Source organism: Lissotriton helveticus, chromosome 1_1, assembly GCF_964261635.1.
Source record: "Lissotriton helveticus chromosome 1_1, aLisHel1.1, whole genome shotgun sequence".
Classification (NCBI taxonomy): Eukaryota; Metazoa; Chordata; class Amphibia; order Caudata; family Salamandridae; genus Lissotriton; species Lissotriton helveticus.
Genome location: NC_136057.1, coordinates 1,177,629,444 through 1,177,649,192, shown reverse-complemented (window position 1 = coordinate 1,177,649,192; position 19,749 = coordinate 1,177,629,444). Strand labels below are relative to the sequence as shown.

Genomic DNA, 19,749 nt, shown 5'->3' with positions numbered 1-19,749 from the left:
TGCATACACACTGAGCAAGGTCATAGCTGTCCGTCTCCACTATCCCTGTACCCCCCACGTATCTGCCTTTAGGGTTTATCCACATTTGTCGTGGGGAAAGGGAGGGGGAAGGGTTCTTCTTTAGAAGGATTGCACTGCCCTGGACCCAGTTGTATAACAGGCGTGAGCAGCATGATGTATGCTCCTCTACCCAGGAATGCAAAAACAACAGTTGATGGACAGAATGCACAACAATGTCATACATTCACCCCAGTACAGAGATCTGGGCCTAAATCCATCGTTATTTTGCTCACCATGCCATTCCAGTTTGAACCCAGCCATATGCAAATCCGTCTTGACCCTGTGCCCCATGGGAACAGTTCAGCCCGAACAGCCAAGCCAGGTCCTCCCTGGACTGGAAACAAGCATCCAAGGACCGGTTTTGAGCTTTCAGCCCTCATCAGCTTGATTCCAGTGGCATGGAGAGCACAGGACTCACGTCTGAGCATACCCGTCCCACTCGGGGTGACAAATGCAAAAACAACAGTTGATGGACAGAATGCAGAACAATGTCATACATTCACCCCAGTACAGAGATCTGGGCCTAAATGCATTGTTTTTTTGCTCACCATGCCATTCCAGTTTGAACCCAGCCATATGCAAATCATTCTTGACCCTGTGTCCCATGGGAACAGTTCAGCCCGAACAGCCAAGCCAGGTCCTCCCTGGACTGGAAACAAGCATCCAAGGACCGGTTTCGGGCTTTCAGCCCTCATCAGCTTGATTCCAGTGGCATTGAGAGCACAGGACTCACGCCTGAGCATACCCGTCCCACTCGGGGTGACAAATGTAAAACCGTTGATGGACAGAATGCAGAACAATGTCATACATTCACCCCAGTACAGAGATCTGGGCCTAAATCCATCGTTTTTTTGCTCACCATGCCATTCCAGTTTGAACCCAGCCATATGCAAATCAGTCTTGACCCTGTGCCCCATGGGAACAGTCCAGCCCGAACTGCCAAGCCAGGTCCTCCCTGGACTGGAAACAAGCATCGAAGGACCGGTTTCGGGCTTTCACCCCTCATCAGCCTGGATAGCTTGATTCCAGTGGCATGGAGAGCACAGGACTCAATCTGAAACACAGGTTGTTGCACCGTGTGCAATTTTCAGTATTCTCCAGTCTCCAGACTGCATCCCTAGCAGCAGAATGGACCCAAACCACGTCCTTCTGAAGCCCTGCACCATGTCCTCTAGCTTAGAGATCATGGACTCAGTTGCTAACACCCTCTCCGCCACTTTTCGTAGGTCCTGCCGCAGAAGTGACCCCCTCTGAGCGTACCTCGCCAATCCTTACCTCTAGGGTCGTTCTAGAGGACTGGATAGCAGCCAACAGGGTGGTAATGTCTGGCATAGCTGACCTTTCAGGGTCAGTCTGTGAGTGACCAGGCACCTTGGTGTAGCGGTCCATTTTCCCATGTTGAGGCGACTTGGGATCTTTCTCATTTGCCATTTCCCAATGCTAGCCCCCACATCAGAATTCGAGAAAAGCGGTAGACTTGGAAGGGAAGAGAGTGGGAGGGGGACTAATGGTGGAGGGACGTCCAGCAGTCACCTGTGCTCAGGACTCCCAAACCGTGTGGTTCTCCTCCACCACTGGGCTACTGCTTGGTCTCTGCAGCACCAGCACTGCTCACTCGAGGGGCTTGAACCTCCCTCAGCCTGGGAAAACAGCATCAACGAGCCAACCTCCAGCCCGATGTGTGGTGTCCCCTCCTGGGCACAGTCAGTGTCCTACCCCCATCTGCGACTATCGCCGGGTCCATTATGTGTCCAGTCACTGCCCAGCCCACAAGGGAAACTGCAGCCGCAACCAGTCACACCAGTCACGGAAATCTGCAGCACCACATCAAGGGAGGTGTGGTGGGGGAAAACCACAAATCTGTGCCTCTCTCGGGCTCTAGCTGCAGGCTCTCACCAGACTTAGGCCCTCCACCTCAGGTCACCCTGAGATCTGGGATGAGTTCCAGTGCATGCAGCTATCTTGCGGAAGGCAGCAAGTGCCGCTACAGGAGAGGGGTGCCACCTGTCAGCACACCATCACTCCAGAGGGCCAGGTGGGTCTCCCTAGTCTTCTGCTTATGCCACGTGGCCTTGGTCCCTTGCCGCTGGGGCCAAGCAACTGCTCACCCAGCTATGCACACCTCCTGTCTTGGCAGGAAAGACGCCCCTATTACTGGTGTCATGATGAGTTAGTAAGTTGCCGGTCCCCCAGTCATGCTGGTCTCGTCCAGACAGGGTGGGTGGGAGTCAGCCACGGCTGGAACACTGACTCTGCAGGAGCTCACCCACCTCCAGCCGCCATCTTAAAAGAAGCCGCACACTCCGTGGCTCGTAGGAAGGTTCAGCACACCTCCCAGTCTACCAGGGATGCCGATTTCACTTATGTGGTAGTGTGGATGCATGCACTGTTCTTTTGCCCTGCTGCAGGAGTATCGATGGTGCAGAGGAAGGCAGGATTACGGCAGATTTCAGTCGGGCCTTCGGAGCCCACTGGAGTTGCTGTTACTCTGCCTTCTTGCTGGCCATGCCCTCATACAAATACATACATATATATATATACATATATATACATATATATACACATATATATATATATATATATATATATATAAATATTGGATAAGACTTCTCCTGAGACAAGAAAGGCGTCCACATGGTTGCAACCTAGAAAAAGGGTTTAAGAAATGCACAACATGTAGGGCTTGCAAATTTGGCTGTAATATGACGCACTATTCTACAACTTTTAGTGAAACTCCAATTCCTATTCTGGGTAATTTCAACTGCAAGACTGAATATGCTGTATATGTTCTGACGTGCACCTGCAGGCTTAACTACATTGGTAGCACGAAGTTGCAGGTGCACGTCAGAATTTTGCAGCATATAAGGGCCATTCTCCACAATGATCCGGCGTATCCTGTGGCTAGACATTTTAAACGAACTCATGACAATGATATTAGTTGCCTCTCATATTTGCCATCAATTCTGTCCCTAAAAATAGGAGGACGACACAGGGAACGATTATTGAGGCAAATGGAGACTAAGATTATTTTAGAGTTCGACAGTAAATGGCCCAATGGATTAAATAACACGGAAGATATGCACAATTTTATAGCCTTGGGAAAGTAAGCTGAATTAATTTGCAAAACCCGACCCCTCTGTATCTTGTGTATATTTTATCCTGTGACGAGTTTTTCCCTTTCCCTTCTTTTCCACAGATCTGATTTTAGTATAATGATGAATTTCTTTTTTTAATGCAACAAAATGCTTTTTATATGAAAATTACACAGTATAGTTTTTTGGTTGTTGAAAACTGACCTGTGATCAATATAATAGCTCTGTTTTTAAACAATTTTATTGATGATATACGAGATTAGATCTATATATTTTAATATATTGCACTTTACAGTTCTTTGGCACATTCTTAGCACCTATCTTTGCACAATGATTAATTCATGAACTTATGGTAATTTATTGCACAGGTATAATTTAGCTCACATGGTCTGATATTGGATTTATCCTATGAAGAAAATGTAGGACGATATATGATGATTATAAGATGCATTGTATGGATTTATCCAGTTATATGTTTACATCAAAAGAATAGAACAAGCATTTGCAATGCAATAGGTCTCGCATTATTAAAGTTAGAGCTATTGGCATTGTAAATGGCAATGCCTTTTATTTATGTTTTTGTTTTTAAACATTTACACTCCTTTTACAAGAAGCATTAGTTCGGAAAGTTATTCAATCCTTGCCCTGTGAACACAAATGCTACAGGTAGTCAAACTATTTACTTGACTGGTAAAAGAGACTATGCAATGGCCGAACAATGCATAAGCTTAGAAGCAACTCGGATGCCCTTATAGACAGCAGTAACACACTCAGACTACAAAGCGCATGCAGCTGAATAATGCAAAAGGGTGTGTGCTGATGTCCTTTTTTGTTTTCGAATGCACCCGTTATTGTTATGTTCGCATGTGATTTGTAACACACTCATCCCACAGCACGAATCAGAGTATAGATTATTAGTGACTGACAACAGATCTGCAGAGATTTGAATGGCTCGGCCCACATATGCCCCTGCATACTAATAATGTTCGAGAAGAGAAGCTTCGAGGTATGCATACCGCCTGATGTATGTACAGTCATGTCCCAGTCACATTCCCTGATGACATTCTACAGAGCCAACTCCCTCCTTCGCTTAGGTCGGTCGCCCTTCGCTGTCTGCCCCTAGCCCGCCCCCTATCTGAGAGACCTGCAGAACAATCGACTTAGGCTGAGCCTTGTAGCCCCACAATGAGGGGGTCTTTACCTGGTCTATGGGCAGCTGCATGGCGTTGCTGAATGGTTGCAGGACCGTGGACCCGGTGGTAGTCGCCCTAGCGCTTGGGAGCGCTTTATCTTGCCCCTAGCGCTTGAGATCGCTTTTCTGTGGTCCCTAGCGCTTCGTAGCGCCTTATTGCATGCAACGCTATTAAAAGGCCTAACTTTGTTAGAAAAAGCCACATAAACATTGTACCACGCGCACACAAACACCAGTGCCTGCATACAACACACAGAGCCACGAAATATGAGACACATAGATAGACCTAGAGAAGAAATGATTTGCACTACAGCATTTGAGCACCCCCTTCCTCGAGTAGGTAAGGTTTGCTCAATGTATATAATGTAATCATGGTGTGAGGGCAAAGACAGAGCTGAAGGCCTTACATGGTCTGCCGTGTTGCAACAAGCATGAAATTTGGCAGACCGGCAATGGCTTCCGGCTCTTATCTGTCAACAACATTTGAGTAACTATGTAAACAAGGCAGGGCGCCCATGCGGTAGCTGCACACTGTCCTCCCATGCCGCATAGTCTGAGAAACCCTAGAATTGGGATTCCTCCTGTCAGAGGTTGTCGGCACCCCCAGTCCAGTCACGTGGGCGTGAGGCACTGTGACGCACTTTTAAAAGCGGCGCCAGCACGCCACCCTGCCCGCACGATTACACTGGACAGCAATGTGTATATTGTTTCGCACTGATTGGGAGTAGAGCGCTTAGAGGCGCATTAATGGACACCGTGAGCTACTTCAGCAAAATGTTACCACGAATTACAGAAATATGAACATGGCGCTTTGACAGCTCTTCACATACAAGACGCACATTCCAGTCAGCGCACAGCACTGCGAGGCCATACCAATATATGTGCTATACAAATAGGAGCAAAAAAGACATAACATCGCATCGCATCATAAATCCGGTGCAGTAAGCAACTGACAAGTTTCTTTCATTGACAAACCTATATATTCATACATTTCAGATGGCGGCAGAGCCAGGACGCTATTTTAGCACAATAGACTTTTAAAGAGAGGCCTGGAATAGGATGCCTTATTTATCACGATTTTAGGTACCCGGGACAAAATCAGTTGAGGAACTTGGATTGCTTTCATTGTTAATATAGGGAAATTCTGTATCTGCTACTCAGTTAATAATTGCTTTTCATGAAGTTGCAGTGCTCTCGGAGCTGCTTAACAAATGCTACAAGTATCTGAACAGTACTGATTTCTGTTGGCATCAGTCGATAGAACGACAAACGAATTACGATTGTATTTATACCTTGTACTCAACTCAGCGCAGCGTGTGCGTTAACCCACCGAGCTATCTCAGCATGCTTAGAGGTCTCCCCCCCGACTTGTGGAGCACCTGAAGAGTTTGGCTCGCTTCGCGCCACAGGGGCTGCAATACGCCCTGGTCCCAAACTGGCCCCTGTGGTTCTGAAATGCGGTGACGCTGAAAGCAGTAGGGTGAGGCCAGTCTGCAAGGAATAGGTTAGTAGCGGTCTCCAAAACATACTACTGGCAGCCCCACCCTCCACAAGACACCCCCTCCACCAAGCAACTCTCATCTGCTCAGCGCGGGAGGGGGGCGGAGGGGGTGGGGCTGCTGCCCCAATTAAATTATCACCGCCGACGGGCCCGGGATTCCCGAGGAAACGCTGTGCCCGCCTCCCTGCTCGGGGCCGCGCTGCCATTGGCGGACCCCTGAGGCAGGAAGCCAGGCAACGGGAGAGAAGACGTGGCCCGGGCCAGAAGAGAGAAGGAAGTCCCGCCTGCTGCTGGGCTATGATTGGCTGCCCGCCGGGATGGAGCAAAGGAGCCAAGTCCTCCCGCGGCCCGGGGCTCCCGTGAACTAGGGAGAGCCCCGGGGCCGCCCCACCTTGAGTCCCGGTCCCGAGATGGGGGACCGGGTGAACAGAGGCGCTGTCGGGCGGGGCTCCCAGGGATCGGGAGAGCCCCGCTACCGCCACCCCAGAGAAGAGAAATCCTGCGTAGCCGGTGAGTGGGGTGGCGGCGGCAGGGGGAAGGGGGGTCTTTGGATGTGTGCGAGTGTGTAGGTGCGCTGGTGTGTGTGTAGGTGCGGCGACGGGGGGGGGGTGTGAGCGCGTCTGGCTGTGTATGCGTGTGGCTGTGATGTGCGCATGCGTGAGTGTGGGTGCGCGTGCACGCAGTGAAATCCAGGACAAGAGAAGCGCGTGGCACCCTATTGTCCTTCCTTCCCCCGAGACAGGCAACTATACGTCTCCAGCTGGACACGCATCCTTCGGATGCAGTTTACCAGCGAGACCTAAAAAATAGAGAAGAAAAATATATTTTTGTTGCTTTCAATTGCACTTTACAAAAAAGTTTGCTATATTTTGCACATTTGTATAATATATTGATGTATTTTTAGCCAAACTATCCTTGTTCTTTTAAATAATGAGACATTCTAAAATGCATTTCGAGTTCGTATCTCCGAAATAATCTCAGTCCTCTTTCTATGACGATGACCATGTGATGGTGGAGGGGGTGGTAACTACAGTTATAAAAATGTAATGGCGCAAGTTTAGGACTACACGTGAACAAGGGCATCTTGCTCTAAACGCGTCGTGTTGTGCGGTTGTAACAACTAATAAAAACAACTTGCCTGATTTCCTGTGGGGTCTGAATCTCCTTCGCCGCCGCGGTCACTGTGGCGGGTTGGAAGCTGTGGGAGCCAATCAATGTGTGTGTGTGTGTGTGTGTTTTATAAGGAGATTTCTTCACCTTTTACACTAGGGGGCTTAGATGTAGAATAGATGTAGAATAGATGACAATCACTTACACGTCACTAATATTCTTTCACCACTTCACATGAGCCTAAAGGATTAGGTGTCACACTTTTTCTTTCTATCCAGAAAGTTGCCAATGAAGACAGAATGAGCAAACTGGTGAGTACCAACCATTAGCTAAATGGGTGATGCTTATGTGAGGCACTTTGACTTCTCTCACTTTTACTTGGTGAATGGGAGAGTAGATGTGGAAGGTTGATGACAATTTTTGAAGAGGTAGGCATGATTGGCCAATTTAATGTAGCCCTCCCTAGGAGTATTTAATACCCATTTCACAAAGTATAAAGGCCATAATGTGTTCCGAATGACCAGGTTATTTGTGGTTGAATTCCATGAATGGAGGTCAACCTGGTTTTAGCCCCTCTCTTGCTCCTTATTTTTGACACAGTAAATTAAAGTAACCAAACTATCACTTGGGATTTGGATGTCTGATTTCTCCATGGTTCTGTGTGAAGAGACTGGAGTTCAAGTGTAGTTTTTGATGTGGAACTAGTGACACCTCCAACAGGGTGGTGTACCATGGTTGACGAGCCCATGTGGGAGCTACCAGACTTCGTGTGAGAGATGTTTGCCTGAGCTTCCGAATCACCCATGGAATGAGCGGGAGAGGCGGAAAAACATATATCCCTGACCAGTTCATCCATGGGAAATGACCCTTTGATCACAGGTGTGGGTACCTGGAGCCGAAGTTTGGCCATTTTGCGTTTTCGGCTGTGGCGAATAGGTATTTGTGGGAATGCCCACTATTGGAAGTATGGAAGGAGAACTTGGAGTTAATTCCCAACTCGTGAATTTGTTGCCTTCTGCTGAGGAGATCGGCAATTTGATTGTTTACTCCTGGGAGATGTTCTGCCAGAAGATAAATCTTGTGATGGATCACCCAATTCCAAATGGCTTGAGCGAGTGCTTATGCACATAATACATGGCTGTCGTGTTGTCCGTCCGGACTAGAACAGTTTTGGCTATGAGATGAGTTTGAAAAGCTTTTAGTGCTAGGAAGACAGCTAAGAGCTCTAGATAGTTGATGTGGAGAGTTTTGTGCTTGTTGCTCCACATGCCTTGTACTGAGTAATCTTTGAGATAAGCCCCCCTAACCTGTTAGAGAGGAGTCCGCTGTGAGCACGACCTGTGGAACCGGGTCGATAAAAGGCCGGCCTGCTGATAGGTTTTGTGGGTTCCACCACTGCAGAGAGCGATGTGTATGGCTGTCTACCAACACTAGATTGGTTAAGAGACACTGATTAATTCCACGGACGTGCTAAGCACTTTTGTAGGGGGGCACAAAGACGCTATCATTCCTAGTAGTTGCATGAACACTCTGGCTGGTAATGCTTGGTTGGTTGAAACTGTTGCATGGTAGCCTGAATATTGTGTATTCTGGCTACATTTGGAGAGGCTAGAGCCTTGACTGTGTCTAGAGTCGCTCCTAGATAAGACTGCATCTGTGAGGGATGCAGGTGAGACTTTAGTGCATTGATGGTGAAGCCCAGTCAATGAAGTATATCTATTGTGATCTGTGTGAGCCGCAGACAGTTTTGGTGAGTGCTGGCTTTGATGAGCCAGTCGTCTAGGTAGGGGAAGACCTGGATTTGTTGTCTTTTGAGATGAGCAGTGACTACTGCCAGGCATTTGGTAAAACTCTGGGCGCTGTAGTCACTCCGAAGGGAAGTACCGTGAACTAGTAGTGCTTGCCTGCTATCACAAATCTCAGGTATTTGCGATGAGCTGGATGAATTGGAACATTAAAATATGCGTCTTTAAAATCTAGAGTAGACAAAGTCTGCTGTTTGTATAAGTGGGAGTACCTGTTGAAGTGTCACCATGTGAAAATGCTCTGGCAGTATGTGAGGGTTTAGCTCTCTCAGATCTAGAACAGGTCTTAGGGAACCGTCCTTTTTTTGGGGATGAGAAAGTGCAGAGAGTAAACCCCTGAGCCCTGGTACTGTATTGGAACTGGCTCTATTGTTCCTTTTAGTAAAAGGGACTTGATCTCGTGTTTTAGCAAGTGTGTGTGTTCTGAAGATAACTTGTGAGGGTGAGGTGGGATGTTTGGGGAATTGCTGGTAAGCTCCAGGCAATAACCATGTTGGAAAATTCCAAGCACTCATTTGTTTGATATTATAGAGTGCCAAATGTGGAGGAATTGCTTAAGTCTTCCCCTGACAGGTGTGGTATAATCGAGGGGAAGCGTGGGAAAGTCACTGTTTGTTGGGGGAAGGAGAGTTACGGGGTGTGTTACCCTTACCCTTACCCCTACCCTTGAAGCTGCTGCCTCTATAGCCTCTTTGGAAAAAACCTCTGGAGGGAGAGGACTGGTTGTTACCTTTGTAAGCTGAGGTGTTTTGATTTGGGGATGTGGTTTTTGGCCCTCCTCTGTACGAGGAACGATGAAAAGAACCTCTGTTGGATGCAGTCTGAAGTCCTCCCACAGATTTAGCAACTTCAGTGTCCTTTTTCATCTTTTCTAATGCCTGGTCAATGTTAGGGCCAACTAGGTGTTCCTTATCAAATGGGGTGTTAAGTGTTAAGTATGGATTGTTGGACCTCAGGTTTAAAACCTGAAATCCTTAACCAAGCTTGTCTCCTGAGCAGGATGCTGGTGTTAATCTCTCTATCTGCAGGGTCTGCGGTATCTAGAGCACCACGAATAGGGGAATTAGAAATGAGTTTACCCTCATTCACGAAGTCCTGTGCTTTAGCCTGCTGCTCATCTGGGAGATATTGGAGCTATTGCTCAGTTTCGTCCTAGTGTGCTCTGTCATATCTGGCCTTGGGTATTTGCAATACGCCATTGATTTGCTGCCTGAGGGGCTATGCGCTTGCCAGAGGTATCAATTAATTTTGACTATCTGGCGGAGGAGCATCCCCTGATGTTTGAGAACGTGCTCTCTTATGAGCATTTGATATGACTAGGGAATCTAATGGCACTTTCCCTTGATAAAAATCGGGTCTGTAGGATCCGACTGGGTCTGTAGGATCCGACTGGATCTTTAAAGATCTCATCAGCATGTTGCATCATCCCCTTAAGCACTGGAAGGGATTGTGATAACCTGTGTGTAGTTGCTAATGTCTCACGCAAAAAAATCTTCTTCTAGTGATTCTTTGTGGCACTCTACCCCATGATAATGTGCAGCCCTGGCAATGAGTTCCTGGTGTAATGCATTGTCGTCTGGAGAAGATGGTTTGGCTGGGTAAAGGTCTGGATCAGTATCACCTGGGGGATCCACTGTGTAATCTGTCCATGGATCTGTTGCAATATTTATCTCCCCCATCATCTGCATCATCGTCATGATGAGATTGAGGAGAATCCAGGTGTAATTTGCAGAGGATTTTCAGTTGGTGACAAAGGTGGTGGAGGTGGAGGCGATGGGATATGAGAAGGACTTGTATCCACAGAATCTCTTCAAGGGGATTTTGTAAGTGTCCTCTTCTTGAAGCTTGCGTTTCTGAGCTGGCTTTTCGTGAACATGGCAGGTGTCAGGGTGAATATGCAGCCTCTTGCTTCGGTTCAGGTGTTAATGGAATAGTGTCCAAATCCGGATCCGAAGGGGTCTCTCTGTTTCGGCGCCTAAGTCTTCGGTGCCAACAGTGTCGACAGAGGCTGACCTTTCGGCGCGGAAGGTTTCGGCTCCGAAGGCGGATTGGCTTTCGGTGCCGGGGATTTCAGCTCCGAACTGGACTTGTGCTTGGCACCGGAGGCTTTCGGCTCCGAAAATAACTTTTGTCAGCTCGGCACCGAGCCGGAAGGCTTGACTGGTAGTTACGGTGTCGGGTCCAGAGGTGGGGCATCAGAAACGTGGCAGAGGTGGTGACGAAGCCTTGTGTTTTTCGGAGCTTGTGAGGGCAAGGGGTCTTCGGTACTCACGTCACCGTGTCCCTGCGGCAGTTCTTCGACGTTGAGGTCTAGCTCGAGTCTTGTTGGGAGAAGACCTCCTCCTAGTCTGCCGCTGATGTCTGTTCGATGATTTGAAGCTGCATCTCTCGACATCGAACCAGATGATCACGAAGATTCTTTTTTGATCGGAACGATCTGCAAGCATCGCAGTCTTCTTCCTTGTGCTCCAGAGACAAGCACAAGTTGCACACCTTGTGTGAATCAATGTGCAGATACTTCGCGTGGAACTGAGGACAGAATTTAAACTGAGTCCGATCTATCGAAGAAGAGATGACCGGGCTCAGTTAGGCCTCGAAGGCAGTCTACGAAGCTTCCCGATCGAAAGTCGATTCCGAAGTTTAAACGATATGCGGAGAAGTGGGAAATGCGTACGGGAACAATACCAACAAGGGTAGAGAGACTGCGCCTCAAAGGGAACCCAAAGAACGGTTTCGAACTGGAGCTCAGCAATCCATGTTCGAAACCGATGGCAGAAAAAAACAATCAATGGAGTCGATGACCATGCATCACTGAAAGGAGGAGTCACCTTACCTTGTGACTAGGAAAGACTTCTTCGAAGAACAACAACTTGCAAACACCCCGACCCAACACTAGATTGCAGGAGTATGCAAAGCATGTGTAGCTACAGCACACATGCCTCAAACATGTTGTTTGCTGCTATTGCACTCCTTGGTGTAGTTACCATGACCTGAATTTGCATGCACTGCGCGTCTCTGCCACGTTAACATAACCTTACTGTACAGATTTCATGGTCCTCTCTTAAGCAGTGTATTTTGCTGATTTTTGTTAAATATCTCTTTGGACAATTTATGGTTCATTCTACATATACTACTCTGACTCTTCACGGGACGGAGATGGTAGTGCACCAAGCAATTTCAAACCTAACATGGGTTCTATGTTACATTACTATGACAATATCATATAGTCTGCTGTTCTCTCAAATATGGAATTTCAGGATCTTTTTGTCATGACAACTTTCCACAAGAAACTTAATTTGTAGACATTTGTGCTGTACAGATCGAGGTCCATATAACCAATGTTTTCTCAATAAACCTTCAAAGTTTTAACTCATAATGGAGTTATGAGGACAGAGGACGGAATGTTAAAGTTGGTCAAAATTGTGCAACTGGTTGTTCTCAACTAAATTTCATAACGTAGCCTTTTTTACCCATTGAGTGTCAATTTCCAAAGTTTACATTCAGTCTTCACTTCCTTTAAATGCTAGATCAACAGGACTATCTCAAACCATATAAACCTTGAGGCCCAGCCCGTATTGCCATAAGCGGGATTTACTTAAGTCAATGCGAGTGGATGACTGAACAAAACATTTGTATGGGAAAATCGTGGTGAATATAACTACATTTTGTGGACTTTTTTTAAAGGAAACCTTTTTTGTGGACTTTTTTTATGACAATCACTTATTAAACATTGCACTGTATGAATTAATTAAATGTATGCTTGTGATTTCTGACAGACAATAGGTCTGCTTTAGATGCGTTCATTTGCTGATCCCTTCATAAAGCCAATAGGCTCATCTTTTATATATATATTTTTTTAAATGCTAATATCTCAAAAACGACTAAATAGACTTACACCCAACATCAACACTATTTCGGAGTAAAGGTCTACTTTCATGCCAAATTTATTTCACGTTTTTTGCTGTACCTGCAACAAGATTTTTTCTGAGAGCTATAATGGGAGAACACATTTTTTTGCCCCTTCTCACCTTCCAATTGCAGCCCTACAATCCCCAATTAACTTTTTTCCCTGCGCGGAATTGAAATAAATTGGACTCAGTTGCTCAGTATTTGGTGCAGATTTGTTCATGAGGCCAAATAAGTAAATCGAAACATGCCTTTTCAATGGAAAGCATGGCTGAACATTAACTACGTAGTCTTGAATGCCACTGTGTAAAAAATGAAACATACACGCACATACACACAACTACTTATCTGAGACGGTAATGATTTGTGGGCTTGTCTGTGATAAGGAGCCCAAGGAAAAGAAGTTAAAACATCCTGTGGATAGCTAGTATTCCTGTGATAACCCATAGGGCAATTGTGTGGCAAAGATCTCCCACCTTCCACTCAGTGACAACACACAGGAACTAGTGATGCCCAATCTCTGCGGTGGCTGGTGACATTTGAAAATGGTGGGGCTTAAAAATTGCCTGTAGTACACTGTGGAGATCGAACGTAGCGAGCGCGAACATAAAGGATATTTTGGAAAAAGAGCGGCCAAATGGTGCATTTTCAAGGATGTTTCAGAAAGCAAGAATGTTATCCCCCTCCCTTGTATATCTCTCTCTCTCTGTCAAAAACGCTGTCTACTCCCTACCTATATCTTTCTATACCTCACGTATCCCTTGTTTTATCACCTTAGTCTCCCTACATTACTCACCCTCTTTACATTGCACAGCTTCTCTACCTCGCTGCAGCTTACTCTTACCTCCTGCTGTCTTCCACGGCTTACGCTCTACCTTTCCCCTCTCTTTCTGCCTCACCTTTCTCTACTTCACCTCTCTCTGCCTTTATACTGTATGACATTTTTCTCTACCTCACGTATTAGTAACTCATCTTTCGACCTACCACACACCAGAGTGAAATCGAGGTACAAGGCATGACAGAGCAAATAAATAAGCCATGGATGACGGCATTGGGCAGATTAGGACAATAACGAGTAGTGCTTGGCGACGATGCTCACAGTGAATGGAATGTAAAGCAGTGGTTATCAGTGACTGAAGTGTAGGGCAGTGAGGGCAACAGATGACAGAAGTGGAATGAAACAAACGGGCAGTTAAAGTACATTGGGGTACAGTGTGGCGTTAATGAGACAGCCTGGCTAGCAAAACATGAAGACCGTAAAAGTGAGAGGCGGACAGCAGAGAGGGAAGTGCAGCAGAGTGCAGCAGGTGATGAGGGACAGACGCTTGTCAGCAAGATGTAGTGAGATGATAGTGCTGAGCATGACGCCAAGAGACAGTGAACAGAAGTTGCAAAACGCAGCGGGTATTTCCAAGCTGAAGTGAGTGACGGTAAAGGGAGACAGAAAGGGGCAGCAAGCGAAAGTGGATGACGTTGTCCCTATCAAAACTCAGGATTTATCACTTTCTCTATGGGACAGGGCTCTTTACCAACCCCCCTATCTATATTCTGTTGCAGTGGGGAGGGCTGAGAGGCTGTTGGCACTCTGTCAATGCCCTCGAGAATCCCAGACCTTCCGCACCCTTTGTTGACGCTCACTCTCTGTTGACACACAAACACACACACACGCACAAACAGTCAAAGATTATTGGGGGTAATTGAAGACGGGAGAGAGAGGGACATAGAGAGAGAAAGAGACACAGGTGCCACTCGTCTGTTTCTCGGATCTCTGAGGACAGACCGGTTCAGCAGGTAATTCAGGCTTCAGGAAGAGGCACTGCACAAACAAGAAGCAAGGGAAATCTAACCTGCCTAATCCCACTAATCCTAGGGAACCAGGAATGCAGCGGCGGCCTGCATCCTCGAGGGAGGGAGTGGAGAGTCTCGGGTGGGGAATAAAACAATTAAAATAAAACATACCCGAGTGCCGGGTACCGCACTGCTTCCTCTGCTGGCAAGTCACGCTGTACTGGTGCAGCGGCAGCTGGGTCCACGTGTTCCGGCACCGGAAGCAGCCAGCAGGCAGCTTCCCTCCCCTACACAAGCCAATCACAACGCTCAAATGGCAGCGTCGTGATTGGTAGGCGCAGCAGGAGAGCACCCCGGCCAGGACATTTTCTCTGCATAGAGAAAAAGGGAGAGTGGGCGGCCTGCTGGAGGGCAGGGGCGGGAGAGGGTACGGGGGGGGGGGGCTTACCCACTGTTGCGAGTACGGACTGTTTGGTCGGCCCTGAAACCGACCAAACAGTCAGTACCCACAACGGTGGGTAAGCCACTCCCTCTGCCCTCGAGCAGGACGGACCGCCCACCCCCAACCACGCACAGAGGCACTTCTTTCGTGCAATGCGAGAAGGCAGAAACAAATAGTAGTTTTTACCGTTTATATTTCTGCCTTCGCGCACCGCAAGAAAGCAGTGGGAGACGCCCCCACGCCCCAATGGGGGAGCCGCCATTGCCCTGACCAATAGCTAATCCTACCGCTACTGAAGTGGGAATGTGCTTTCAGTGGTTTGGAGCGGGAGGGAGCTGGGCTATGCAAGCAAACTCACTGAAGTAGGCGCCTGTTTAGTTTTGCCTTCAGCTTTAGAGAATGCCCACTGCTGGTGCAGTCTCATGGGAGGCTATACACTAGAAGAGGATAGGCTGCAAAGCTTATTTTGTCCAAGTCATATCTTTCACAATCTAAGGAAGACGCTTGAAACATAGCTCTAAACCAGACCATAGTGATGAGAGATGCAGGAAATGAATTTAAGAGTACTTCTAAAGAAGTGAAAACTAAGTAATGCAGCACAAATCATATCGAAAGTGGGGGCCAGTGCTGCACCCAGTGATGATAGGATGACTGCACACACCCACAGACATTCAGAGAGGCTGCCACAAGTGCTGTCAAGTCTTACATTCGGCCCCTAGCATCCCACTACTGCTAGTGTACCTTCATGGCATTAGTTGAGACATACTCGCTCTCACCAGCTATAGATAATGACCGAGACAGTTAGTGCATATGTTGTAGGATTTTCAGGCTCACTACTTCAAAAATCTTTCTGCACTAAAAGAAAATATCACAACACGGTCTGAAATCTGCAAAATAAGTGATACAGTTTCGGTGGGAATCAAAGCTGGGTGGATTCACTATGAACCCACTGTACATTTGTCTGTGGTCCATATGTTTATGGGTATTTTTTAAAAGCACAAATAAAGCCGGGGGAAATAGAGCACAGTTCAAAGCCAGAGTCTAAGATTATGACTCACAATTGTTTTCACATGGGGGCTATTAAAGTGAGTTAATGGAAAAGAGAATTAGTAGTTTGTCAAGAAGTAGTGCTCTTTGCAAAAGTGCATCCTCAGCACTTCCCTGAATTAAAAGAGGGATGTAGCAGTTCTGATGGTTGAAGAAATGTTCCTGAGGTAGGTAGAAGACAGGCATTCCTTTCGGTTCCTGTGCCACACATACTAAAGTTCATCTCAGAAACACTTGTGCCGAAAATGAAGTTTCACCGCGTACAAATCAAAACTATTTATAATATGATGGCAAAAACTAGACCTGTGTGATACTTGCGAATGTAGGGGGGGCAAAGTGCATAATTCACCCTAAATAAGAAAGGCGCACTTCCAGTGGGCAAATTGACGTTAAAATTGGATTATAAAAATGCAGATAAACGGTATTCTTTGTATAAGTACATCTGGGCGTTCTTACCGTGTTTTCAGGGATTTCATTTCCATTCTGCTTTTTCTCTTCACATTTATGAACATTATAATCCCAATGACAATTCCACTGACTTCTCACACATGAGATGCACCTGAAAGCACAGCAATATCACACTTTTAATGATTTTTCACACTGTCAGACCTACATATTCAACCTTCCAGTAGACACCGATGTCATTTGGATCTCATTCTTTCCACATTACTGCTGTTCAGGACTGCAATGTGTTCTTTACATGTTTCGACTGACATATGGCTAAAAAACTCTAACACTTTCAAGACAACTACTGGTTGTAACGTAAGAAAGAACAAAACTATCAATCAGCTGCTATGTCCATTTTTTACACCACATATTCCCAGCCTGCCGATTGACAACAATCCAAACCATGTGAATTAGAATCAGCCAAAGCTAGAGAATGAGGATTAGCCTTGTGAAGGAAATTGTTTTCCACAAAACGCTAGTACCCCACTGAGTGCAGAGGCAGTTCAGTATGGCAGACAGTGTTTGCATCTGGTGGCATATATAGGGTGAGTAAGTGAGGTATATGAGCTAGATGTATGTAGATATTAGTATGGGAGGGCTGCCAGGAACAGGACAGGTTTGGATATGTATCATGAGCAATATGAGTAAGATGATCAATGGCAGCACATTGAAGGGTTTCCAAACATTGCAATTCTGGGTCTGGTGCAAGAAAGGTCAAGTAAGTTATGGGCATCCGCTGGTCCCCTAGATGATGACCAAAAGCCTGTCTGGAGACCCACATGCAAGTGATTATGGGTGTTAAATAAGATTAAGAAAGTCCCACCTACCCGCGACAGTGCAGGACTGAAATATTGTTTGAATGAAGATCAATTCTAGAATAACACTGTAAATCATGTATTCTATGCAAGAGGAAACAAACAAGTTACATTTTAAATTATGTTTTTTTCAGAATGTACAATGCACACATATGTATGTGACAAAACAGATATGAATTGGTACCTTGCCTTCAATCGAGTCGATGTTCACAAATATAAGCTATGAGACATCTCTATAAGCCATACACTGGCCCCAGACCTTCTAATGTATTGGTGCCTTCACTGTTCTGCGATGGTCCACAACCACGTCCCATCTGCTCACACATGGAATTCCGCAGCTCTTCAACTCTGAGCTGTACCTCTTTTGGCAACGAACAGGGCTAAGCTGAGGGATGCCCTTCTGTATCCAAGTCTTAAAGTTCTTGAGTATGTGGTGTAAGAGCTACTGGCCATTAATTAGCCTCAGAGCGTTTCGGGAACTCAGTCACAGAGCCTTCTGACTCTACAACCCCATAACAACCACGCCCACAATTGGGTTCTGGTAAAATATTTTGTGTGCAAATATTGAAACTATCTTAGTCTGATACAATTGCCATTTCCCATGTGGGGAGGAGGAGAGGGGTGAGTGCAGACTGCCATGCTCTGCCATCCAAAGTACTCAAGTCAGTATTCCAAGGAATACGAAGTGTAGAAAATGCGTCAGGTATATTGATGACAATGTTTTTTTTTTTTTTACTCTTGCGATTTTCTTGTAAGGGTGTTTGCACGTTTAGGATCTATGCCTCCAGCAGGGTAAACTCCAGTGGTGTCTCCAATGTGGAGCAGTATTTGGGTCAGGGCAAAGTTTTAGGTAGCGGCCAGATTGTGAGGAAAGGCGTCAATCCTGAAATGCTACATGGGATTTCATACGAGTTTGGGAGACTACTGCTCCTAAAAATGAGATTCCTAGTGTGCCCCATCATCTACATCCTTCAAGTACAGTACTGCCACCTGAGGCCTTGGCCGTAGTGACCACTAGCGGATTCAGGTGGTGAGACGGAGGCAGGGCGAAAATTGTTTTTAAAAAAAGGAAAACCTTTGATGGCCGGTCGCTGCCTCTCCTCAGTCCTCTTCATTCTGAATCCGGGCCTGCAGCAGGAAGCAGGTAGCAGCAGGAAGCACCTGGCTCCCAGTCTCCAGATAGCCAATCACAACGCGTTGCGATTGGTCTGAGCGCTGTGGATCGGCGCTCTGCCACGGAACGGGGGACAGGGCATGTTCTCCACGCAGGCTGTAATGTAGCCCACAGGGAGAAGATGTGAAGTGCACATGAATGTTTGGGTGGGCCAAAAAGGTCATGAGAACTTAGGAGTGTGCAAACCACTCCTCCCCTGTCTTCAGAGCCGCCCAGTCCCAAATGCAAAGCTGCAACAGAAGAAAACATAAAATGATAACACAAGTTATTATGATTTTAGGCTTCCTTTACTTCACTGCTGCGAAGCGAAGCAGTGGGGGGATGCACCTCCGCCTTAGCGGAGGAGCCACCACTGGGCATTGGTGTGCTGACCTATAACGGAGTATCGCTCTTCAGCCTATCAGGTCACGGAAAAGCCTTTAAGGGGTCTTTCCACGTTTTGAAAACCATTTTAGTAGAGTGAGGCAACACCTTCGTCATCCGTACCCTATGCAGGGAGTAGAGGACCGTGCTATTGTCCACTGACTACAGTTAATGCTTATATGTTGGGTCTCCCCATCCCCCCCCACCCCCGAAACAATTAACCATTCATTTCGAACCATTAACTGGCACAGATATTAAAACAAGATATCTGCCAAACAGAGCACTCTGTTTGGGGGCTTTCCAATCTTAGCAGAGAAGTCTTACATTCCAGAGTTCAAATATGAAACTTTAGCACAACACAATTCAACCCTCAGTACCACAATATCCCACTATGGTCACTGGGCCAGAAAATCAGTTTATGAACTGTGTACATATTTTTGTTGCTTCTTTTATAAAGCACTTCCACACCTCTGCTATGTCTAAGTTCTCAGTACCCAAATTAAGGTACTCAACTCACCATCCTTCAGGAGAATGGAAGACTCAGTTGGTCTTAGTACTCAAACGTGTGACCTCCTAATCAATGCTTCAGTCCAGTGGAGAATAACTGAAAAATTGAGCTATACCCTTCTATGTACACTTGTACACATCCAATAGCCTTAAAATGTGTTTAAAGAAAAATAAACTTCTAGGCCCTGAGCCACAGCGAATGCAGTGCTCTCAGCAAACAAATGATAAAGCAGAAACTGATTTCTCTTACCAACAAGAGACTATGAACATGTACCTTTCAGTAGACACTGCTGTGCATGCTCAGTTAGTCGATCACTCGATTGCTTCAGGCAAAATTCAGGCTATCTACACTAATTATTAAAAATTGAGTACTGTGCTCAAAATGAATTATGGCCAGCTTCCCAAGACTGCTATTCTTATGTAGGAGCTGTTCTTTAGGACAGATAACTTCAGTCCAGTAATGAGCAATTTAAATTTCATTGTGTAATTCTTAATAAAAT

At 46.4% G+C, this 19,749-nt stretch overlaps 1 protein-coding gene across 1 annotated transcript in view; it reads right to left on the bottom strand.

The window, feature by feature from the left end:
- PLXNB2 (plexin B2) overlaps window positions 1–19,749 on the bottom strand; it is a 774,855-nt gene that overhangs the window by 170,589 nt on the left and 584,517 nt on the right. The window contains exon 12 of the mRNA XM_078679101.1: window positions 16,400–16,502. Within this exon, the coding sequence (XP_078535227.1) occupies window positions 16,400–16,502 (103 nt within the window). The remainder of the gene's footprint in view (window positions 1–16,399; window positions 16,503–19,749) is intronic.